This window comes from Schistocerca americana, unplaced genomic scaffold (assembly GCF_021461395.2).
Source record: "Schistocerca americana isolate TAMUIC-IGC-003095 unplaced genomic scaffold, iqSchAmer2.1 HiC_scaffold_1188, whole genome shotgun sequence".
Classification (NCBI taxonomy): Eukaryota; Metazoa; Arthropoda; class Insecta; order Orthoptera; family Acrididae; genus Schistocerca; species Schistocerca americana.
Genome location: NW_025725251.1, coordinates 1 through 21,782, shown reverse-complemented (window position 1 = coordinate 21,782; position 21,782 = coordinate 1). Strand labels below are relative to the sequence as shown.

The window sequence follows — 21,782 nt, the reverse complement described above, 5'->3', positions numbered from 1 at the left end:
CTGTCCTCGCAAGCTGTGTGTCCTCGCAAGCTGTGCCGTCTTTGTAAGCTGTGCCGTCCTCGCAAGCTGTGCCGTCCTTGCAAGCTGTGCTGTCCTCGCAAGCTGTGCTGTCCTCGCAAGCTGTGCTGACCTCGCAAGCTGAGCTATCCTCGCAAGCTGTGCTCTCCTCGCAAGCTGTGCTGTCCTCGCAAGCTGTGCTGTCCTCGCAAGGTGTGCTGCCCTCGCAAGGTGTGCTGACCTAGCAAGCTGTGCTGTCCTCGCAACCTGTGCTGTCCTCGCAAGCTGTGCTGTCCTCGCAAGTTGTGCTGTCCTCGCAAGCTATGCTGTCCTCGCAAGCTGTGCTGTCCTCGCAAGCTGTGCTGTCCTCGCAAGCTGTGCTGTCCTCGCAAGCTGTGCTGAGCTCGCAAGCTGTGCTGTCCCCGCAAGCTATGCTGTCCTCGCAAGCTGTGCTGTCCTCGCAAGCTGTGCTGTCCTCGCAAGCCGTGCTGTCCTCGCAAGCCGTGCTGTCCTCGCAACCTGTGCTGTCAACGCAAGCTGTGCTGTCCCCGCAACCTGTGTTGTCCTCGCAAGCTGTGCTGTCCTCGCAAGCTGTGCTGTCCTCGCAAGCTGTGCCGTCTTTGTAAGCTGTGCCGTCCTCGCAAGCTGTGCCGTCCTCGCAAGCTGTGCTGTCCTCACAAGCTGTGCTGTCCTCGCAAGCTGTGCTGACCTCGCAAGCTGAGCTGTTCTCGCAAGCTGTGCTCTCCTCGCAAGCTGTGCTGTCCTCGCAAGCTGTGCTGCCCTCGCAAGGTGTGCTGCCCTCGCAAGGTGTGCTGACCTCGCAAGCTGTGCTGTCCTCGCAAGCTGTGCTGTCCTCGCAAGCTGTGCTGTCCTCGCAAGCTGTGCTGTCCTCGCAAGCTGTGCTGTCCTCGCTAGCTGTGCTGTCCTCGCAAGCTGTGCTGTCCTCGCAAGCTAAGCTGTCCTCGCAAGCTGTGCTGTCCTCGCAAGCTGTGCTGTCCTCGCAAGCTGTGCTGAGCTCGCAAGCTGTGCTGTCCTCGCAAGCTGTGCTGTCCTCGCAAGCTGTGCTGTCCTCGCAAGCTGTGCTGTCCTCGCAAGCTGTGCTGTCCTCGCAAGCTGTGCTGTCCTCACAAGCTTTGCTGTCCTCACAAGCTTTGCTGTCCTCACAAGCTTTGCTGTTCTCGCAAGTTGTGCTGCCTTCGCAAGTTGTGCTGTCCTCTCAAGTTGAGCTGTCCTCTCAAGTTGAGCTGTCCTCTACAGTTGAGCTGTCCTAAACAGATGGACTGTCCTCTCAAGTTGAGCTGTCCTCTCAGGTTGAGGTGTCCTCTCAGGTTGAGATTTCCTCTCAAGTTGGGCTGTACACTGAAGTTGAGCTGCCCTCTCAAGTTGAGCTGCCCTCTCAAGTTGAGCTGCCATCTCAAGTTGAGCTGCCCTCTCAAGTTGAGCTGCCCTCTCAAGTTGAGCTGCCCTCCCAAGTTGAGCTGTCCCCTCAAGTTGAGCTGTCCTCTTAAGATGAGCTGCCTTCTCTAGTTGAGCTGTCCTCTCAAGTTGAGCTGTCCCCTCAAGTTAAGCTGTCCTCTCAAGTTGAACTGTCCTCTCAAGTTGAGATGTCCTCTCAAGTTGACCTCTCCTTCAAGTTTAGCTGTCCTCTGATGTTGAGCTGTCCTCTTCAGATGAGCTGTCCTCGCTAGATGAGCTGTCCTCTCAAGTTGAGCTGCCCTTTCAAGTTGAGCTGTCCTCTCAATTTAAGCTGTCCTGTCAAGTTGAGCTGTCCTCTCAAGTTGAGCTGTCCTCTCAAGTTGAGCTGTCCTCTCAAGTTGAGCTGTCCTCTCAAGTTGAGCTGTCCTCGAAGGCCGTGCTGTCCTCGCAAGTTGTGCTGTCATCGCAAGCTGTGCTGTCCTCGAAAGCTGTGCTGTCCTCCCAAGCTGTGCTGTCCTCGCAAGCTGTGCTCTCCTCGCAAGCTGTGCTGTCCTCGCAAGCCGTGCTGTCCTTGCAAGCCGTGCTGTCCTCGCCAGGTGTGCTGTCCTCACAAGCCGTGCTGTCCTTGCAAGCCGTGCTGTCCTCGGAAGCCGTGCTGTCCACGCAAGCCTTGCTGTCCTCGCAAGCCGTGCTGTCCTCACAAGCTTTGCTGTCCTCACAAGCTTTGCTGTCCTCGCAAGCTTTCCTGTCCTTGTAAGTTGTGCTGTCCTCTCAAGTTGAGCTGTCCTCTCAGGTTGAGGTGTCCTCTCAGGTTGAGATTTCCTCTCAAGTTGAGCTGTACACTGAAGTTGAGCTGCCCTCTCAAGTTGAGCTGCCCTCTCAAGTTGAGCTGCCCTCTCAAGTTGAGCTGCCCTCTCTAGTTGAGCTGCCCTCTGAAGCTGAGCAGCCCTCTCAAGTTGAGCAGTCCTCTCAAGTTTTGCTGTCCTCTGAAGTTGAGCTGTCCTCTCAAGTTGAGCTGTCCTCTCAATTTCAGCTGTCCTCTCAAGTTGAGCTGTCCTCGCAAGCTGTGATGTCCTTGCAAGCTGTGCCATCCTCGCAAGCTGTGCCATCCTCACAAGCTGTGCTGTCCTCGCAAGCTGTCCTGTCCTCGCAAGCTATGCTGTCCTCGCAAGCTGTGCTGTCCTCGCAAGCTGTGCTGTCCTCGCAAGCCGTGCTGTCCTCGCAACCTGTGCTGTCCACGCAAGCTGTGCTGTCCCCGCAACCTGTGTTGTCCTCGCAAGCTGTGCTGTCCTCGCAAGCTGTGCTGTGCTCGCAAGCTGTGCCGTCTTTGTAAGCTGTGCCGTCCTCGCAAGCTGTGCCGTCCTCGCAAGCTGTGCTGTCCTCGCAAGCTGTGCTGTCCTCGCAAGCTGTGCTGTCCTCGCAAGCTGTGCTGTCCGCGTTAGCTGTGCTGTCCTCGCAAGCTGTGCTGTCCTCGCAAGCTGCGCTGTCCTCGCAAGCTGTACTGTCCTCGCAAGCTGTGCTGTCATCGCAAGCCTTGCTGTCCTCGCAAGCCGTGCTGTCCTCGCCGGCCGTGCTGTCTTCGCAAGCTTTGCTGTCTTCGCATGTTGTGCTTTCCTCTCAAGTAGTGCTGTCCTCTCAAGTTGAGCTGTCCTCTCAAGTTGAGCTGTCCTCTCAAGTTGAGCTGTCCTCTCAAGTTGAGCTGCCCTCTTATGTTGAGCTGTCCTCCAAAGCTGAGCTGTCCTCTCAAGTTGAGCTGTCCTCTCAAGTTGAGCTGTCCTCGCAAGCCGTGCTGTCCTCGCAAGTTGTGCTGTCATCGCAAGCTGTGCTGTCCTCGAAAGCTGTGCTGTCCTCCCAATTTGTGCTGTCCTCGCAAGCTGTGCTCTCCTCGCAAGCTGTGCTGTCCTCGCGAGCCGTGCTGTCCTTGCGACTTTTGCTGTCCTCGCAAGCTTTGCTGTCCTCGCAAGCTTTGCTGTCCTCGCGACCTTTGCTGTTCTTGCAAGTTGTGCAGTCCTCGCAAGTTGTGCTGCCCTCTCAAGTTCAGCTGTCCTCACAAGTTGAGCTGCCCTCTCAAGTTGAGCTGCCCTCTCAAGTTGAGCTGCCCTCTCAAGTTGAGCTGCCCTCTTATGTTGAGCTGTCCTCCAAAGTTGAGCTGTCCTCTCAAGTTGAGCTGTCCTCTCAAGTAATGCTGTCCTCGCAACCTGTGCTGTCCACGCAAGCTGTGCTGTCCCCGCAACCTGTGTTGTCCTCGCAAGCTGTGCTGTCCTCGCAAGCTGTGCTGTCCTCGCAAGCTGTGCCGTCTTTGTAAGCTGTGCCGTCCTCGCAAGCTGTGCCGTCCTCGCAAGCTGTGCTGTCCTCGCAAGCTGTGCTGTCCTCGCATGCTGTGCTGACCTCGCAAGCTGAGCTGTCCTCGCAAGCTGTGCTCTCCTCGCAAGCTGTGCTGTCCTCGCAAGCTGTGCTGTCCTGGCAAGGTGTGCTGCCCTCGCAAGGTGTGCTGACCTCGCAAGCTGTGCTGTCCTCGCAAGCTGTGCTGTCCTCGCAAGCTGTGCTGTCCTCGCAAGTTGTCCTGTCCTCGCAAGCTGTGCTGTCCTCGCAAGCTGTGCTGTCCTCGCAAGCTGTGCTGTCCTCGCAAGCTGTGCTGTCCTCGCAAGCTGTGCTGAGCTCGCAAGCTGTGCTGTCCTCGCAAGCTGTGCTGTCCTCGCAAGCTGTGCTGTCCTCGCAAGCCGTGCTGTCCTCGCAAGCCGTGCTGTCCTCGCAACCTGTGCTGTCCACGCAAGCTGTGCTGTCCCCACAACCTGTGTTGTCCTCGCAAGCTGTGCTGTCCTCGCAAGCTGTGCTGTCCTCGCAAGCTGTGCCGTCTTTGTAAGCTGTGCCGTCCTCGCAAGCTGTGCCGCCCTCGCAAGCTGTGCTGTCCTCACAAGCTGTGCTGTCCTCGCAAGCTGTGCTGACCTCGCAAGCTGAGCTGTTCTCACAAGCTGTGCTCTCCTCGCAAGCTGTGCTGTCCTCGCAAGCTATGCTGTCCTCGCAAGGTGTGCTGCCCTCGCAAGGTGTGCTGACCTCGCAAGCTGTGCTGTCCTCTCAAGCTGTGCTGTCTCCGCAAGCTGTGCTGTCCTCGCAAGCTGTGCTGTCCTCGCAAGCTGTGCTGTCCTCGCTAACTGTGCTGTCCTCGCAAGCTGTGCTGTCCTCACAAGCTGTGCTGTCCTCGCAAGCTGTGCTGTCCTCACAAGCTTTGCTGTCCTCACAAGCTTTGCTGTCCTCACAAGCTTTGCTGTCCTCGCAAGCTTTGCTGTCCTCGCAAGTTGTGCTGCCTTCGCAAGTTGTGCTGTCCTCTCAAGTTGAGCTGTCCTCTCAAGTTGAGCTGTCCTCTACAGTTGAGCTGTCCTATACAGATGGACTGTCCTCTCAAGTTGAGCTGTCCTCTCAGGTTGAGGTGTCCTCTCAGGTTGAGATTTCCTCTCAAGTTGGGCTGTACACTGAAGTTGAGCTGCCCTCTCAAGTTGAGCTGCCCTCTCAAGTTGAGCTGCCATCTCAAGTTGAGCTGCCCTCTCAAGTTGAGCTGTCCTCTCAAGTTGTGCTGTCCTCTCAAGTTGAGCTATCCTCTCAAGTTGAGCTATCCTCTCAAGTTGAGCTATCCTCTCAAGTTGAGCTATCCTCTCAAGTTGAGCTATCCTCTCAAGTTGAGCTATCCTCTCAAGTTAAGCTATCCACTCAAGTTGAGCTATCCTCTCAAGTTGAGCTGTCCTCGCAAGCTGTGCTGTCCTCGCAAGCTGTGCTGTCCTCTCAAGTTGTGCTGTCCTCTCAAGTTGAGCTGTCCTCGCAAGCTGTGCTGTCCTCGCAAGCTGTGCTGTCCTCGCAAGCTGTGCTGTCCTCGCAAGCTGTGTTGTTCTCGCAACTTTTACTGTCCCCACAAGGTGTGCTTCCCTCGCAAGGTGTGCTGTCCTTGCAATGTGTGCTGTGCTGTCCTCAAAGTATGCTGTGTTCACAAGGTCACATACACTAACTACGTGTTCTGTCATTGTGAGGATTGCAAAAGCATCTGTTACTCAACTTGCAAGAGTTACCTTGCATGGAGAAGTGACTGCTTACCCAACACTTACTCTGTACATTAGAGATACTGTGCATGCAAGAGTTGCAGCACACACTATTCATGTTCTATCAGGTAAAACCGCTGAATGTGAAGTTCTTCCTATTCATTTTAGTGTATCTGTACATGCAAGTGTTACTATATACATTAAGGTTGCTGCAAATGAAACAGTTACTGAACGTACTAGAGTAATGGCATCCACTAGGTTAATCAAAAAGTTTGTTGTCCTCGCAAGCTGTGCTGTCCTTGCAACCTGTGCTGTCCTCGCAAGCTGTGCTGTCCTCTCAAGCTGTGCTGTCCTTTCAAGCTGTGCTGTCCTCGCAAGTTGTGCTGTACTCGCAACTTGTGCAGTACTGTCAACTTGTGCTGTCCTCACAAGTTGTGCTGTACTCGCAACTTGTGCAGCACTGTCAACTTGTGCTGTCCTCACAAGTTGTGCTGTCCTCGCAAATTGCGCTGTCCCCACAAATTGTGCTGTCCCCGCAAGGTGTGCTTCCCACACAAGGTGTGCTGTCCTTGCAATGTGTGCTGTGCTGTCATCAAAAAGTATGCTGTGTTCACAAGGTCAGATACACTAACTACATGTTCTGTCATTGTGAGGATTGCCGGTGTCAATATCTGTGCCGTCAATGTAAGCTGTACTGTCCTCACAGATTTTGCACTCATCATAAGGTGAGCAGGAATGGCATGGCACAATATGCACTTATCAGAAAATGTGTTTTTCCTCCCAACATGTTGTACCTTAATATGGTGTTCTGTCCTCGCTTCTTTAACGGTCCTGAAAATATTTGCTGTTCTCATAAGATACGCCGTCCTCAAAAAGTATGCTGCTGCACAAGGTGTGTTGTCCTCGAAAGATGTCCTTTCCTTGCGGGCTGTTTTGTCCTTGCAAGGGGTGTGCATTCTGTGCAAGGTGAGCTGTCCTCACTGGTTGTGCTGTCCATGAAAATTATTCTGCCCCCCACATGGTGAGCTGTACTGCCAACATGTGCTAACCTCATAATGAGTGCAGCAATCAGAAGGCATGCAGTCATTGGAACACATAATTTTTCACAAAATATGCCATCTTCATATATTGTCCTATCCCCACACAGTGTACTAACATTACAAGGCATTCTCTCCTCATGGGGTAAGCCTCCCTTATAAAATGTCCTCTCATTCCAACATGTGCTCTCCCTTTAAGGTGTGCGGACTGCCTAAAGTGAGCTGTCCCCTGCATATCTGCCATCTTCTTAACACTTGATGTACTCAGTAGGTGTGCAATTTTATTGGTGTCTTGTGTTCTGAAGGTGTCTTTGCAGGGCGAGCTGTCTTCACAAGGCATCCTAACTTCACAGGTGTGCAGTCTTCACTAAGTGTGCAGTGCTTGTGAGGTGTGCTGTCCCTGCATGGTGTGCCATCCTCACATGGTGTGCCATCTTCGAATGATGTGCCATCCTCGAATGGTGTGCCGTCCTCGAATGGTGTGCCGTCCTCGAATGGTGTGCCGTCCTCGAATGGTGTGTCGTCCTCGAATGGTGTGCCGTCCTCGAATGGAGTGCCGTCCTCGAATGGTGTGCCGTCCTCGCTTGGTGTGCCGTCCTCGCTTGGTGTGCCGTCCTCGCAAGGTGTGCCGTCCTCGCAAGGTGTGCCGTCCTCGCAAGGTGTGCCGTCCTCGCAAGGTGTGCCGTCCTCGCAAGGTGTGCCGTCCTCGCAAGGTGTGCCGTCCTCGCAAGCTGTGCCGTCCGCGCAAGGTGTGCCGTCCGCGCAAGGTGTGCCGTCCGCGCAAGGTGTGCCGTCCGCGCAAGGTGTGCCGTCCGCGCAAGGTGTGCCGTCCGCGCAAGGTGTGCCGTCCGCGCAAGGTGTGCCGTCCTCGCTTGGTGTGCCGTCCTCGCTTGGTGTGCCGTCCTCGCTTGGTGTGCCGTCCTCGCTTGGTGTGCCGTCCTCGCTTGGTGTGCCGTCCTCGCAAGGTGTGCCGTCCTCGCAAGGTGTGCCGTCCTCGCTTGGTGTGCCGTCCTCGCTTGGTGTGCCGTCCTCGCTTGGTGTGCCGTCCTCGCTTGGTGTGCCGTCCTCGCTTGGTGTGCCGTCCTCGCTTGGTGTGCCGTCCTCGCTTGGTGTGCCGTCCTCGCTTGGTGTGCCGTCTTCGCGAGGTGTGCCATCCTTGCAAGCTGTGCTGTACTCACATACAATGCATGACAAGCCCACCTTGCAGAGCAAGCTGAGCTCACATTGTGTGGTTCTACCATCCCAAGATGTTCTGTCCTCACATAATGCGCTGTCCTCAGTAGGGATGCTGCCCTCAAAAGGAGTGGTGTCCACGCTTCACGTTCTGTCCTTCAATAGAGTCACTTCCTAATAGTATGTGCCATCTCCCATCAGTGTAGTCTCTCACAATCTGTACTGTCTTTCGAATGTGTGTTGCCCCTGGTAGCTGTGCTTCCCTTTCATGGTGAGCTGTGAGGTGCGCTGACAAGTGCGACTGATATCAGAATGTATGCTCCTCTACCTGTAGCAACATGTCTCTTTCTTAAATTAACTTCCTCACAATCTGGGATTATTTCATTAAGAGAGTTATCGCACAAGGTGTACTGCCTACACGTCATGATGCTTGGACATGGTTTGCAGTCCTTACACTGCATGACGTCCACAAAGATCTTCTCACTTAATAGGAGTGATGAAATCAGACTATGCAGTAATAACAGTGTGTAAAGACTTTGCAAGGTGTGCAGAATTTTTAAGGAGTGCAGCCCTTGCAAAGAGTGAGACTTTCAATGACTGTAGCCTTCTCAATGACTGCAACGTTCACATTGAGTGCAGCCTCCGCAGGGAGTGCAGCCTCCACATGGAGTGTAGTCTCTGCATGGAGTGCAGCCGTCACTAGGAGTACACATTTCGCAGAAAATGTAGCCTCCACACGGAGTACACCCTTCGCACAGAGTTCAGTCTTTGCATGCAGTGCAGCAGGTTTCACACAGAGTGCAGCCCTCGAACAGAGTGCAGCCCTCGAACAGAGTGCAGCCTTCGCATGGAGTGTAGCCTTCGCATGGAGTGTAGCCTTTGCATGGAGTGTAGCCATTGCATGGAGTGTAGCCTTTGCATGGAGTGTAGCCATTGCATGGAGTGTAGCCTTTGCATGGAGTGTAGCCTTTGCATGGAGTGTAGCCTTTGCATGGAGTGTAGCCTTCGCATGGAGTGTAGCCTTCGCATGGAGTGTAGCCTTTGCATGGAGTGTAGCCTTCGCATGGAGTGTAGCCTTCGCATGGAGTGTAGCCTTCGCATGGTGTGTAGCCTTCGCATGGAGTGTAGCCTTCGCATGGAGTGTAGCCTTCGCATGGAGTGTAGCCTGCGCATGGAGTGCAGCCTTTGCATGGAGTGCAGCCTTCGCATGGAGTGCAGCCTTCGCATGGAGTGCAGCCTTAGCATGGAGTGCAGCCTTCGCATGGAGTGCAGCATTCGCATGGAGTGCAGCCTTCCCATGAAGTGCAACCATCGCACTGTGTGCAGCCTTCGAACGGAGTGCAGCGTTCGCAAGAAGTGCAGCCAACGTAAGGAGCACAGCCTTTGCACAGAGTGCATTCTTTGCACAGGATGCAGCGTATGCACGGGGTGCAGCCTTCGAATGAAATGCAGTTTTCGCATGGAGTGCAGCCTTTGGATGGAGTGCAACCGTTGCTCGGAGTGCAACCTTCGCACGGAGTACAATCCTTGCTCAGAGTGCAACCTTTGCTCGGAGTGCAACCTTTGCTCGGAGTGCAACCTTCGCTCGGAGTGCAGCCTTCGCTTGGAGTGCACCCTTTTCTCGGAGTGCTGCCTTCGCAAGGCGTGCAGCCTTCACAAGGAGTGCAGCCTTTGCAAGGAGTGCAGCCTTCGCAAGGAGTGCAGCCTTCGCAAGGAGTGCAGCCTTCGCAAGGTGTGCAGCCTTTGCAAGGAGTCCAGCCTTTGCAAGGAGTGCAGCCTTCGCAAGGTGTGCTGTCCACGCAAGCCTTGCTGTCCTCGCAAGCCGTGCTGTCCTCACAAGCTTTGCAGTCCTCACAAGCTTTGCTGTCCTCGCAAGCTTTCCTGTCCTCGCAAGCTGTGCCGTCCTCGCAAGCTGAGCCCTCCTCGCAAGCTGTGCTGTCCTCGCAAGCCGTGCTGTCCTCGCAAGCTATGCTGTCCTCGCAAGCTGTGCTGTCCTCGCAAGCTGTGCTGTCCTCGCAAGCCGTGCTGTTCTCGCAAGCCGTGCTGTCCTCACAACCTGTGCTGTCCACGCAAGCTGTGCTGTCCCCGCAACCTGTGTTGTCCTCGCAAGCTGTGCTGTCCTCGCAAGCTGTGTGTCCTCGCAAGCTGTGCCGTCTTTGTAAGCTGTGCCGTCCTCGCAAGCTGTGCCGTCCTCGCAAGCTGTGCTGTCCTCGCAAGCTGTGCTGTCCTCGCAAGCTGTGCTGACCTCGCAAGCTGAGCTATCCTCGCAAGCTGTGCTCTCCTCGCAAGCTGTGCTGTCCTCGCAAGCTGTGCTGTCCTCGCAAGGTGTGCTGCCCTCGCAAGGTGTGCTGACCTAGCAAGCTGTGCTGTCCTCGCAACCTGTGCTGTCCTCGCAAGCTGTGCTGTCCTCGCAAGTTGTGCTGTCCTCGCAAGCTATGCTGTCCTCGCAAGCTGTGCTGTCCTCGCAAGCTGTGCTGTCCTCGCAAGCTGTGCTGTCCTCGCAAGCTGTGCTGAGCTCGCAAGCTGTGCTGTCCCCGCAAGCTATGCTGTCCTCGCAAGCTGTGCTGTCCTCGCAAGCTGTGCTGTCCTCGCAAGCCGTGCTGTCCTCGCAAGCCGTGCTGTCCTCGCAACCTGTGCTGTCAACGCAAGCTGTGCTGTCCCCGCAACCTGTGTTGTCCTCGCAAGCTGTGCTGTCCTCGCAAGCTGTGCTGTCCTCGCAAGCTGTGCCGTCTTTGTAAGCTGTGCCGTCCTCGCAAGCTGTGCCGTCCTCGCAAGCTGTGCTGTCCTCACAAGCTGTGCTGTCCTCGCAAGCTGTGCTGACCTCGCAAGCTGAGCTGTTCTCGCAAGCTGTGCTCTCCTCGCAAGCTGTGCTGTCCTCGCAAGCTGTGCTGCCCTCGCAAGGTGTGCTGCCCTCGCAAGGTGTGCTGACCTCGCAAGCTGTGCTGTCCTCGCAAGCTGTGCTGTCCTCGCAAGCTGTGCTGTCCTCGCAAGCTGTGCTGTCCTCGCAAGCTGTGCTGTCCTCGCTAGCTGTGCTGTCCTCGCAAGCTGTGCTGTCCTCGCAAGCTAAGCTGTCCTCGCAAGCTGTGCTGTCCTCGCAAGCTGTGCTGTCCTCGCAAGCTGTGCTGAGCTCGCAAGCTGTGCTGTCCTCGCAAGCTGTGCTGTCCTCGCAAGCTGTGCTGTCCTCGCAAGCTGTGCTGTCCTCGCAAGCTGTGCTGTCCTCGCAAGCTGTGCTGTCCTCACAAGCTTTGCTGTCCTCACAAGCTTTGCTGTCCTCACAAGCTTTGCTGTTCTCGCAAGTTGTGCTGCCTTCGCAAGTTGTGCTGTCCTCTCAAGTTGAGCTGTCCTCTCAAGTTGAGCTGTCCTCTACAGTTGAGCTGTCCTAAACAGATGGACTGTCCTCTCAAGTTGAGCTGTCCTCTCAGGTTGAGGTGTCCTCTCAGGTTGAGATTTCCTCTCAAGTTGGGCTGTACACTGAAGTTGAGCTGCCCTCTCAAGTTGAGCTGCCCTCTCAAGTTGAGCTGCCATCTCAAGTTGAGCTGCCCTCTCAAGTTGAGCTGCCCTCTCAAGTTGAGCTGCCCTCCCAAGTTGAGCTGTCCCCTCAAGTTGAGCTGTCCTCTTAAGATGAGCTGCCTTCTCTAGTTGAGCTGTCCTCTCAAGTTGAGCTGTCCCCTCAAGTTAAGCTGTCCTCTCAAGTTGAACTGTCCTCTCAAGTTGAGATGTCCTCTCAAGTTGACCTCTCCTTCAAGTTTAGCTGTCCTCTGATGTTGAGCTGTCCTCTTCAGATGAGCTGTCCTCGCTAGATGAGCTGTCCTCTCAAGTTGAGCTGCCCTTTCAAGTTGAGCTGTCCTCTCAATTTAAGCTGTCCTGTCAAGTTGAGCTGTCCTCTCAAGTTGAGCTGTCCTCTCAAGTTGAGCTGTCCTCTCAAGTTGAGCTGTCCTCTCAAGTTGAGCTGTCCTCGAAGGCCGTGCTGTCCTCGCAAGTTGTGCTGTCATCGCAAGCTGTGCTGTCCTCGAAAGCTGTGCTGTCCTCCCAAGCTGTGCTGTCCTCGCAAGCTGTGCTCTCCTCGCAAGCTGTGCTGTCCTCGCAAGCCGTGCTGTCCTTGCAAGCCGTGCTGTCCTCGCCAGGTGTGCTGTCCTCACAAGCCGTGCTGTCCTTGCAAGCCGTGCTGTCCTCGGAAGCCGTGCTGTCCACGCAAGCCTTGCTGTCCTCGCAAGCCGTGCTGTCCTCACAAGCTTTGCTGTCCTCACAAGCTTTGCTGTCCTCGCAAGCTTTCCTGTCCTTGTAAGTTGTGCTGTCCTCTCAAGTTGAGCTGTCCTCTCAGGTTGAGGTGTCCTCTCAGGTTGAGATTTCCTCTCAAGTTGAGCTGTACACTGAAGTTGAGCTGCCCTCTCAAGTTGAGCTGCCCTCTCAAGTTGAGCTGCCCTCTCAAGTTGAGCTGCCCTCTCTAGTTGAGCTGCCCTCTGAAGCTGAGCAGCCCTCTCAAGTTGAGCAGTCCTCTCAAGTTTTGCTGTCCTCTGAAGTTGAGCTGTCCTCTCAAGTTGAGCTGTCCTCTCAATTTCAGCTGTCCTCTCAAGTTGAGCTGTCCTCGCAAGCTGTGATGTCCTTGCAAGCTGTGCCATCCTCGCAAGCTGTGCCATCCTCACAAGCTGTGCTGTCCTCGCAAGCTGTCCTGTCCTCGCAAGCTATGCTGTCCTCGCAAGCTGTGCTGTCCTCGCAAGCTGTGCTGTCCTCGCAAGCCGTGCTGTCCTCGCAACCTGTGCTGTCCACGCAAGCTGTGCTGTCCCCGCAACCTGTGTTGTCCTCGCAAGCTGTGCTGTCCTCGCAAGCTGTGCTGTGCTCGCAAGCTGTGCCGTCTTTGTAAGCTGTGCCGTCCTCGCAAGCTGTGCCGTCCTCGCAAGCTGTGCTGTCCTCGCAAGCTGTGCTGTCCTCGCAAGCTGTGCTGTCCTCGCAAGCTGTGCTGTCCGCGTTAGCTGTGCTGTCCTCGCAAGCTGTGCTGTCCTCGCAAGCTGCGCTGTCCTCGCAAGCTGTACTGTCCTCGCAAGCTGTGCTGTCATCGCAAGCCTTGCTGTCCTCGCAAGCCGTGCTGTCCTCGCCGGCCGTGCTGTCTTCGCAAGCTTTGCTGTCTTCGCATGTTGTGCTTTCCTCTCAAGTAGTGCTGTCCTCTCAAGTTGAGCTGTCCTCTCAAGTTGAGCTGTCCTCTCAAGTTGAGCTGTCCTCTCAAGTTGAGCTGCCCTCTTATGTTGAGCTGTCCTCCAAAGCTGAGCTGTCCTCTCAAGTTGAGCTGTCCTCTCAAGTTGAGCTGTCCTCGCAAGCCGTGCTGTCCTCGCAAGTTGTGCTGTCATCGCAAGCTGTGCTGTCCTCGAAAGCTGTGCTGTCCTCCCAATTTGTGCTGTCCTCGCAAGCTGTGCTCTCCTCGCAAGCTGTGCTGTCCTCGCGAGCCGTGCTGTCCTTGCGACTTTTGCTGTCCTCGCAAGCTTTGCTGTCCTCGCAAGCTTTGCTGTCCTCGCGACCTTTGCTGTTCTTGCAAGTTGTGCAGTCCTCGCAAGTTGTGCTGCCCTCTCAAGTTCAGCTGTCCTCACAAGTTGAGCTGCCCTCTCAAGTTGAGCTGCCCTCTCAAGTTGAGCTGCCCTCTCAAGTTGAGCTGCCCTCTTATGTTGAGCTGTCCTCCAAAGTTGAGCTGTCCTCTCAAGTTGAGCTGTCCTCTCAAGTAATGCTGTCCTCGCAACCTGTGCTGTCCACGCAAGCTGTGCTGTCCCCGCAACCTGTGTTGTCCTCGCAAGCTGTGCTGTCCTCGCAAGCTGTGCTGTCCTCGCAAGCTGTGCCGTCTTTGTAAGCTGTGCCGTCCTCGCAAGCTGTGCCGTCCTCGCAAGCTGTGCTGTCCTCGCAAGCTGTGCTGTCCTCGCATGCTGTGCTGACCTCGCAAGCTGAGCTGTCCTCGCAAGCTGTGCTCTCCTCGCAAGCTGTGCTGTCCTCGCAAGCTGTGCTGTCCTGGCAAGGTGTGCTGCCCTCGCAAGGTGTGCTGACCTCGCAAGCTGTGCTGTCCTCGCAAGCTGTGCTGTCCTCGCAAGCTGTGCTGTCCTCGCAAGTTGTCCTGTCCTCGCAAGCTGTGCTGTCCTCGCAAGCTGTGCTGTCCTCGCAAGCTGTGCTGTCCTCGCAAGCTGTGCTGTCCTCGCAAGCTGTGCTGAGCTCGCAAGCTGTGCTGTCCTCGCAAGCTGTGCTGTCCTCGCAAGCTGTGCTGTCCTCGCAAGCCGTGCTGTCCTCGCAAGCCGTGCTGTCCTCGCAACCTGTGCTGTCCACGCAAGCTGTGCTGTCCCCACAACCTGTGTTGTCCTCGCAAGCTGTGCTGTCCTCGCAAGCTGTGCTGTCCTCGCAAGCTGTGCCGTCTTTGTAAGCTGTGCCGTCCTCGCAAGCTGTGCCGCCCTCGCAAGCTGTGCTGTCCTCACAAGCTGTGCTGTCCTCGCAAGCTGTGCTGACCTCGCAAGCTGAGCTGTTCTCACAAGCTGTGCTCTCCTCGCAAGCTGTGCTGTCCTCGCAAGCTATGCTGTCCTCGCAAGGTGTGCTGCCCTCGCAAGGTGTGCTGACCTCGCAAGCTGTGCTGTCCTCTCAAGCTGTGCTGTCTCCGCAAGCTGTGCTGTCCTCGCAAGCTGTGCTGTCCTCGCAAGCTGTGCTGTCCTCGCTAACTGTGCTGTCCTCGCAAGCTGTGCTGTCCTCACAAGCTGTGCTGTCCTCGCAAGCTGTGCTGTCCTCACAAGCTTTGCTGTCCTCACAAGCTTTGCTGTCCTCACAAGCTTTGCTGTCCTCGCAAGCTTTGCTGTCCTCGCAAGTTGTGCTGCCTTCGCAAGTTGTGCTGTCCTCTCAAGTTGAGCTGTCCTCTCAAGTTGAGCTGTCCTCTACAGTTGAGCTGTCCTATACAGATGGACTGTCCTCTCAAGTTGAGCTGTCCTCTCAGGTTGAGGTGTCCTCTCAGGTTGAGATTTCCTCTCAAGTTGGGCTGTACACTGAAGTTGAGCTGCCCTCTCAAGTTGAGCTGCCCTCTCAAGTTGAGCTGCCATCTCAAGTTGAGCTGCCCTCTCAAGTTGAGCTGTCCTCTCAAGTTGTGCTGTCCTCTCAAGTTGAGCTATCCTCTCAAGTTGAGCTATCCTCTCAAGTTGAGCTATCCTCTCAAGTTGAGCTATCCTCTCAAGTTGAGCTATCCTCTCAAGTTGAGCTATCCTCTCAAGTTAAGCTATCCACTCAAGTTGAGCTATCCTCTCAAGTTGAGCTGTCCTCGCAAGCTGTGCTGTCCTCGCAAGCTGTGCTGTCCTCTCAAGTTGTGCTGTCCTCTCAAGTTGAGCTGTCCTCGCAAGCTGTGCTGTCCTCGCAAGCTGTGCTGTCCTCGCAAGCTGTGCTGTCCTCGCAAGCTGTGTTGTTCTCGCAACTTTTACTGTCCCCACAAGGTGTGCTTCCCTCGCAAGGTGTGCTGTCCTTGCAATGTGTGCTGTGCTGTCCTCAAAGTATGCTGTGTTCACAAGGTCACATACACTAACTACGTGTTCTGTCATTGTGAGGATTGCAAAAGCATCTGTTACTCAACTTGCAAGAGTTACCTTGCATGGAGAAGTGACTGCTTACCCAACACTTACTCTGTACATTAGAGATACTGTGCATGCAAGAGTTGCAGCACACACTATTCATGTTCTATCAGGTAAAACCGCTGAATGTGAAGTTCTTCCTATTCATTTTAGTGTATCTGTACATGCAAGTGTTACTATATACATTAAGGTTGCTGCAAATGAAACAGTTACTGAACGTACTAGAGTAATGGCATCCACTAGGTTAATCAAAAAGTTTGTTGTCCTCGCAAGCTGTGCTGTCCTTGCAACCTGTGCTGTCCTCGCAAGCTGTGCTGTCCTCTCAAGCTGTGCTGTCCTTTCAAGCTGTGCTGTCCTCGCAAGTTGTGCTGTACTCGCAACTTGTGCAGTACTGTCAACTTGTGCTGTCCTCACAAGTTGTGCTGTACTCGCAACTTGTGCAGCACTGTCAACTTGTGCTGTCCTCACAAGTTGTGCTGTCCTCGCAAATTGCGCTGTCCCCCACAAATTGTGCTGTCCCCGCAAGGTGTGCTTCCCACACAAGGTGTGCTGTCCTTGCAATGTGTGCTGTGCTGTCATCAAAAAGTATGCTGTGTTCACAAGGTCAGATACACTAACTACATGTTCTGTCATTGTGAGGATTGCCGGTGTCAATATCTGTGCCGTCAATGTAAGCTGTACTGTCCTCACAGATTTTGCACTCATCATAAGGTGAGCAGGAATGGCATGGCACAATATGCACTTATCAGAAAATGTGTTTTTCCTCCCAACATGTTGTACCTTAATATGGTGTTCTGTCCTCGCTTCTTTAACGGTCCTGAAAATATTTGCTGTTCTCATAAGATACGCCGTCCTCAAAAAGTATGCTGCTGCACAAGGTGTGTTGTCCTCGAAAGATGTCCTTTCCTTGCGGGCTGTTTTGTCCTTGCAAGGGGTGTGCATTCTGTGCAAGGTGAGCTGTCCTCACTGGTTGTGCTGTCCATGAAAATTATTCTGCCCCCCCACATGGTGAGCTGTACTGCCAACATGTGCTAACCTCATAATGAGTGCAGCAATCAGAAGGCATGCAGTCATTGGAACACATAATTTTTCACAAAATATGCCATCTTCATATATTGTCCTATCCCCCACACAGTGTACTAACATTACAAGGCATTCTCTCCTCATGGGGTAAGCCTCCCTTATAAAATGTCCTCTCATTCCAACATGTGCTCTCCCCTTTAAGGTGTGCGGACTGCCTAAAGTGAGCTGTCCCCCTGCATATCTGCCATCTTCTTAACACTTGATGTACTCAGTAGGTGTGCAATTTTATTGGTGTCTTGTGTTCTGAAGGTGTCTTTGCAGGGCGAGCTGTCTTCACAAGGCATCCTAACTTCACAGTGTGCAGTCTTCACTAAGTGTGCAGTGCTTGTGAGGTGTGCTGTCCCTGCATGGTGTGCCATCCTCACATGGTGTGCCATCTTCGAATGATGTGCCATCCTCGAATGGTGTGCCGTCCTCGAATGGTGTGCCGTCCTCGAATGGTGTGCCGTCCTCGAATGGTGTGTCGTCCTCGAATGGTGTGCCGTCCTCGAATGGAGTGCCGTCCTCGAATGGTGTGCCGTCCTCGCTTGGTGTGCCGTCCTCGCTTGGTGTGCCGTCCTCGCAAGGTGTGCCGTCCTCGCAAGGTGTGCCGTCCTCGCAAGGTGTGCCGTCCTCGCAAGGTGTGCCGTCCTCGCAAGGTGTGCCGTCCTCGCAAGGTGTGCCGTCCTCGCAAGCTGTGCCGTCCGCGCAAGGTGTGCCGTCCGCGCAAGGTGTGCCGTCCGCGCAAGGTGTGCCGTCCGCGCAAGGTGTGCCGTCCGCGCAAGGTGTGCCGTCCGCGCAAGGTGTGCCGTCCGCGCAAGGTGTGCCGTCCTCGCTTGGTGTGCCGTCCTCGCTTGGTGTGCCATCCTCGCTTGGTGTGCCGTCCTCGCTTGGTGTGCCGTCCTCGCTTGGTGTGCCGTCCTCGCAAGGTGTGCCGTCCTCGCAAGGTGTGCCGTCCTCGCTTGGTGTGCCGTCCTCGCTTGGTGTGCCGTCCTCGCTTGGTGTGCCGTCCTCGCTTGGTGTGCCGTCCTCGCTTGGTGTGCCGTCCCTCGCTTGGTGTGCCGTCCTCCCTTCGTGTGCCGTCCTCGCTTGGTGTGCCGTCCTCGCTTGGTGTGCCGTCTTCGCGAGGTGTGCCATCCTTGCAAGCTGTGCTGTACTCACATACAATGCATGACAAGCCCACCTTGCAGAGCAAGCTGAGCTCACATTGTGTGGTTCTACCATCCCAAGATGTTCTGTCCTCACATAATGCGCTGTCCTCAGTAGGGATGCTGCCCTCAAAAGGAGTGGTGTCCACGCTTCACGTTCTGTCCTTCAATAGAGTCACTTCCTAATAGTATGTGCCATCTCCCATCAGTGTAGTCTCTCACAATCTGTACTGTCTTTCGAATGTGTGTTGCCCCTGGTAGCTGTGCTTCCCTTTCATGGTGAGCTGTGAGGTGCGCTGACAAGTGCGACTGATATCAGAATGTATGCTCCTCTACCTGTAGCAACATGTCTCTTTCTTAAATTAACTTCCTCACAATCTGGGATTATTTCATTAAGAGAGTTATCGCACAAGGTGTACTGCCTACACGTCATGATGCTTGGACATGGTTTGCAGTCCTTACACTGCATGACGTCCACAAAGATCTTCTCACTTAATAGGAGTGATGAAATCAGACTATGCAGTAATAACAGTGTGTAAAGACTTTGCAAGGTGTGCAGAATTTTTAAGGAGTGCAGCCCTTGCAAAGAGTGAGACTTTCAATGACTGTAGCCTTCTCAATGACTGCAACGTTCACATTGAGTGCAGCCTCCGCAGGGAGTGCAGCCTCCACATGGAGTGTAGTCTCTGCATGGAGTGCAGCCGTCACTAGGAGTACACATTTCGCAGAAAATGTAGCCTCCACACGGAGTACACCCTTCGCACAGAGTTCAGTCTTTGCATGCAGTGCAGCAGGTTTCACACAGAGTGCAGCCCTCGAACAGAGTGCAGCCCTCGAACAGAGTGCAGCCTTCGCATGGAGTGTAGCCTTCGCATGGAGTGTAGCCTTTGCATGGAGTGTAGCCATTGCATGGAGTGTAGCCTTTGCATGGAGTGTAGCCATTGCATGGAGTGTAGCCTTTGCATGGAGTGTAGCCTTTGCATGGAGTGTAGCCTTTGCATGGAGTGTAGCCTTCGCATGGAGTGTAGCCTTCGCATGGAGTGTAGCCTTTGCATGGAGTGTAGCCTTCGCATGGAGTGTAGCCTTCGCATGGAGTGTAGCCTTCGCATGGTGTGTAGCCTTCGCATGGAGTGTAGCCTTCGCATGGAGTGTAGCCTTCGCATGGAGTGTAGCCTGCGCATGGAGTGCAGCCTTTGCATGGAGTGCAGCCTTCGCATGGAGTGCAGCCTTCGCATGGAGTGCAGCCTTAGCATGGAGTGCAGCCTTCGCATGGAGTGCAGCATTCGCATGGAGTGCAGCCTTCCCATGAAGTGCAACCATCGCACTGTGTGCAGCCTTCGAACGGAGTGCAGCGTTCGCAAGAAGTGCAGCCAACGTAAGGAGCACAGCCTTTGCACAGAGTGCATTCTTTGCACAGGATGCAGCGTATGCACGGGGTGCAGCCTTCGAATGAAATGCAGTTTTCGCATGGAGTGCAGCCTTTGGATGGAGTGCAACCGTTGCTCGGAGTGCAACCTTCGCACGGAGTACAATCCTTGCTCAGAGTGCAACTTTGCTCGGAGTGCAACCTTTGCTCGGAGTGCAACCTTCGCTCGGAGTGCAGCCTTCGCTTGGAGTGCACCCTTTTCTCGGAGTGCTGCCTTCGCAAGGCGTGCAGCCTTCACAAGGAGTGCAGCCTTTGCAAGGAGTGCAGCCTTCGCAAGGAGTGCAGCCTTCGCAAGGAGTGCAGCCTTCGCAAGGTGTGCAGCCTTTGCAAGGAGTCCAGCCTTTGCAAGGAGTGCAGCCTTCGCAAGGTGTGCTGTCCACGCAAGCCTTGCTGTCCTCGCAAGCCGTGCTGTCCTCACAAGCTTTGCAGTCCTCACAAGCTTTGCTGTCCTCGCAAGCTTTCCTGTCCTCGCAAGCTGTGCCGTCCTCGCAAGCTGAGCCCTCCTCGCAAGCTGTGCTGTCCTCGCAAGCCGTGCTGTCCTCGCAAGCTATGCTGTCCTCCGCAAGCTGTGCTGTCCTCGCAAGCTGTGCTGTCCTCGCAAGCCGTGCTGTTCTCGCAAGCCGTGCTGTCCTCACAACCTGTGCTGTCCACGCAAGCTGTGCTGTCCCCGCAACCTGTGTTGTCCTCGCAAGCTGTGCTGTCCTCGCAAGCTGTGTGTCCTCGCAAGCTGTGCCGTCTTTGTAAGCTGTGCCGTCCTCGCAAGCTGTGCCGTCCTCGCAAGCTGTGCTGTCCTCGCAAGCTGTGCTGTCCTCGCAAGCTGTGCTGACCTCGCAAGCTGAGCTATCCTCGCAAGCTGTGCTCTCCTCGCAAGCTGTGCTGTCCTCGCAAGCTGTGCTGTCCTCGCAAGGTGTGCTGCCCTCCGCAAGGTGTGCTGACCTAGCAAGCTGTGCTGTCCTCGCAACCTGTGCTGTCCTCGCAAGCTGTGCTGTCCTCGCAAGTTGTGCTGTCCTCGCAAGCTATGCTGTCCTCGCAAGCTGTGCTGTCCTCGCAAGCTGTGCTGTCCTCGCAAGCTGTGCTGTCCTCGCAAGCTGTGCTGAGCTCGCAAGCTGTGCTGTCCCCGCAAGCTATGCTGTCCTCGCAAGCTGTGCTGTCCTCGCAAGCTGTGCTGTCCTCCGCAAGCCGTGCTGTCCTCGCAAGCCGTGCTGTCCCTCGCAACCTGTGCTGTCAACGCAAGCTGTGCTGTCCCCGCAACCTGTGTTGTCCTCGCAAGCTGTGCTGTCCTCGCAAGCTGTGCTGTCCTCGCAAGCTGTGCCGTCTTTGTAAGCTGTGCCGTCCTCGCAAGCTGTGCCGTCCTCGCAAGCTGTGCTGTCCTCACAAGCTGTGCTGTCCTCCGCAAGCTGTGCTGACCTCGCAAGCTGAGCTGTTCTCGCAAGCTGTGCTCTCCTCGCAAGCTGTGCTGTCCTCGCAAGCTGTGCTGCCCTCGCAAGGTGTGCTGCCCTCGCAAGGTGTGCTGACCTCGCAAGCTGTGCTGTCCTCGCAAGCTGTGCTGTCCTCGCAAGCTGTGCTGTCCTCGCAAGCTGTGCTGTCCTCGCAAGCTGTGCTGTCCTCGCTAGCTGTGCTGTCCTCGCAAGCTGTGCTGTCCTCGCAAGCTAAGCTGTCCTCGCAAGCTGTGCTGTCCTCGCAAGCTGTGCTGTCCTCGCAAGCTGTGCTGAGCTCGCAAGCTGTGCTGTCCTCGCAAGCTGTGCTGTCCTCGCAAGCTGTGCTGTCCTCGCAAGCTGTGCTGTCCTCGCAAGCTGTGCTGTCCTCACAAGCTTTGCTGTCCTCACAAGCTTTGCTGTCCTCACAAGCTTTGCTGTTCTCGCAAGTTGTGCTGCCTTCGCAAGTTGTGCTGTCCTCTCAAGTTGAGCTGTCCTCTCAAGTTGAGCTGTCCTCTACAGTTGAGCTGTCCTAAACAGATGGACTGTCCTCTCAAGTTGAGCTGTCCTCTCAGGTTGAGGTGTCCTCTCAGGTTGAGATTTCCTCTCAAGTTGGGCTGTACACTGAAGTTGAGCTGCCCTCTCAAGTTGAGCTGCCCTCTCAAGTTGAGCTGCCATCTCAAGTTGAGCTGCCCTCTCAAGTTGAGCTGCCCTCTCAAGTTGAGCTGCCCTCCCAAGTTGAGCTGTCCCCTCAAGTTGAGCTGTCCTCTTAAGATGAGCTGCCTTCTCTAGTTGAGCTGTCCTCTCAAGTTGAGCTGTCCCCTCAAGTTAAGCTGTCCTCTCAAGTTGAACTGTCCTCTCAAGTTGAGATGTCCTCTCAAGTTGACCTCTCCTTCAAGTTTAGCTGTCCTCTGATGTTGAGCTGTCCTCTTCAGATGAGCTGTCCTCGCTAGATGAGCTGTCCTCTCAAGTTGAGCTGCCCTTTCAAGTTGAGCTGTCCTCTCAATTTAAGCTGTCCTGTCAAGTTGAGCTGTCCTCTCAAGTTGAGCTGTCCTCTCAAGTTGAGCTGTCCTCTCAAGTTGAGCTGTCCTCTCAAGTTGAGCTGTCCTCGAAGGCCGTGCTGTCCTCGCAAGTTGTGCTGTCATCGCAAGCTGTGCTGTCCTCGAAAGCTGTGCTGTCCTCCAAGCTGTGCTGTCCTCGCAAGCTGTGCTCTCCTCGCAAGCTGTGCTGTCCTCGCAAGCCGTGCTGTCCTTGCAAGCCGTGCTGTCCTCGCCAGGTGTGCTGTCCTCACAAGCCGTGCTGTCCTTGCAAGCCGTGCTGTCCTCGAAGCCGTGCTGTCCACGCAAGCCTTGCTGTCCTCGCAAGCCGTGCTGTCCTCACAAGCTTTGCTGTCCTCACAAGCTTTGCTGTCCTCGCAAGCTTTCCTGTCCTTGTAAGTTGTGCTGTCCCTCTCAAGTTGAGCTGTCCTCTCAGGTTGAGGTGTCCTCTCAGGTTGAGATTTCCTCTCAA

The 21,782-nt window shown here is 55.1% G+C and overlaps 5 protein-coding genes across 5 annotated transcripts; 1 reads left to right on the top strand and 4 right to left on the bottom strand.

Moving 5' to 3' along the window:
* Positions 1–238: 238 nt before the first annotated feature.
* On the bottom strand, positions 239–1,410 carry LOC124562829 (prestalk protein-like). Its single transcript, XM_047130957.1, has 2 exons — positions 1,356–1,410; positions 239–1,191 (listed from the first exon to the last, which is right to left on the bottom strand). Exons 1-2 carry the CDS (start codon positions 1,408–1,410, stop codon positions 239–241), a joined length of 1,008 nt encoding a protein of 335 aa, XP_046986913.1.
* A 2,178-nt stretch (positions 1,411–3,588) lies between these two features.
* LOC124562828 lies at positions 3,589–8,076 on the bottom strand. Its single transcript, XM_047130956.1, has 5 exons — positions 7,980–8,076; positions 6,825–7,641; positions 5,679–6,027; positions 4,671–4,930; positions 3,589–4,444 (listed from the first exon to the last, which is right to left on the bottom strand). Exons 1-5 carry the CDS (start codon positions 8,074–8,076, stop codon positions 3,589–3,591), a joined length of 2,379 nt encoding a protein of 792 aa, XP_046986912.1.
* Positions 8,077–10,004: 1,928 nt separating this feature from the next.
* LOC124562827 (prestalk protein-like) lies at positions 10,005–11,176 on the bottom strand. The gene is made up of 2 exons (XM_047130955.1): positions 11,122–11,176; positions 10,005–10,957 (listed from the first exon to the last, which is right to left on the bottom strand). Exons 1-2 carry the CDS (start codon positions 11,174–11,176, stop codon positions 10,005–10,007), a joined length of 1,008 nt encoding a protein of 335 aa, XP_046986911.1.
* A 5,420-nt stretch (positions 11,177–16,596) lies between these two features.
* Positions 16,597–17,508, bottom strand: LOC124562826 (collagen alpha-1(IV) chain-like). Its single transcript, XM_047130954.1, has one exon. It carries the CDS (start codon positions 17,506–17,508, stop codon positions 16,597–16,599), a length of 912 nt encoding a protein of 303 aa, XP_046986910.1.
* Positions 17,509–18,850: 1,342 nt separating this feature from the next.
* Positions 18,851–19,684, top strand: LOC124562824 (DBF4-type zinc finger-containing protein 2 homolog). Its single transcript, XM_047130953.1, has one exon. The coding sequence runs from the start codon at positions 18,851–18,853 to the stop codon at positions 19,682–19,684; it is 834 nt and encodes a 277-aa protein (XP_046986909.1).
* Positions 19,685–21,782: the final 2,098 nt, after the last annotated feature.

Coding starts and splice junctions, on each gene's coding strand:
- LOC124562829 (XM_047130957.1), bottom strand. CDS start 1,410: ATGGCAGCTCAACTTGAGAGGGCAGCTCAACTTGAGAGGGCAGCTCAA. Junction 1,192..1,355: donor GAGGGCAGCTCAACTTCAGT/GTACAGCCCAAC, acceptor CAACTTGCGAAG/GCAGCACAACTTGCGAGAAC.
- LOC124562828 (XM_047130956.1), bottom strand. CDS start 8,076: ATGACGTGTAGGCAGTACACCTTGTGCGATAACTCTCTTAATGAAATA. Junction 6,028..6,824: donor GAAGACTGCACACCTGTGAA/GTTAGGATGCCT, acceptor TTTTGATGACAG/CACAGCACACATTGCAAGGA. Junction 4,445..4,670: donor TTGCGAGGACAGCAAAGCTT/GTGAGGACAGCA, acceptor TTGCGAGGGCAG/CACACCTTGCGAGGACAGCA.
- LOC124562827 (XM_047130955.1), bottom strand. CDS start 11,176: ATGGCAGCTCAACTTGAGAGGGCAGCTCAACTTGAGAGGGCAGCTCAA. Junction 10,958..11,121: donor GAGGGCAGCTCAACTTCAGT/GTACAGCCCAAC, acceptor CAACTTGCGAAG/GCAGCACAACTTGCGAGAAC.
- LOC124562826 (XM_047130954.1), bottom strand. CDS start 17,508: ATGGTAGAACCACACAATGTGAGCTCAGCTTGCTCTGCAAGGTGGGCT.
- LOC124562824 (XM_047130953.1), top strand. CDS start 18,851: ATGCAGCGTATGCACGGGGTGCAGCCTTCGAATGAAATGCAGTTTTCG.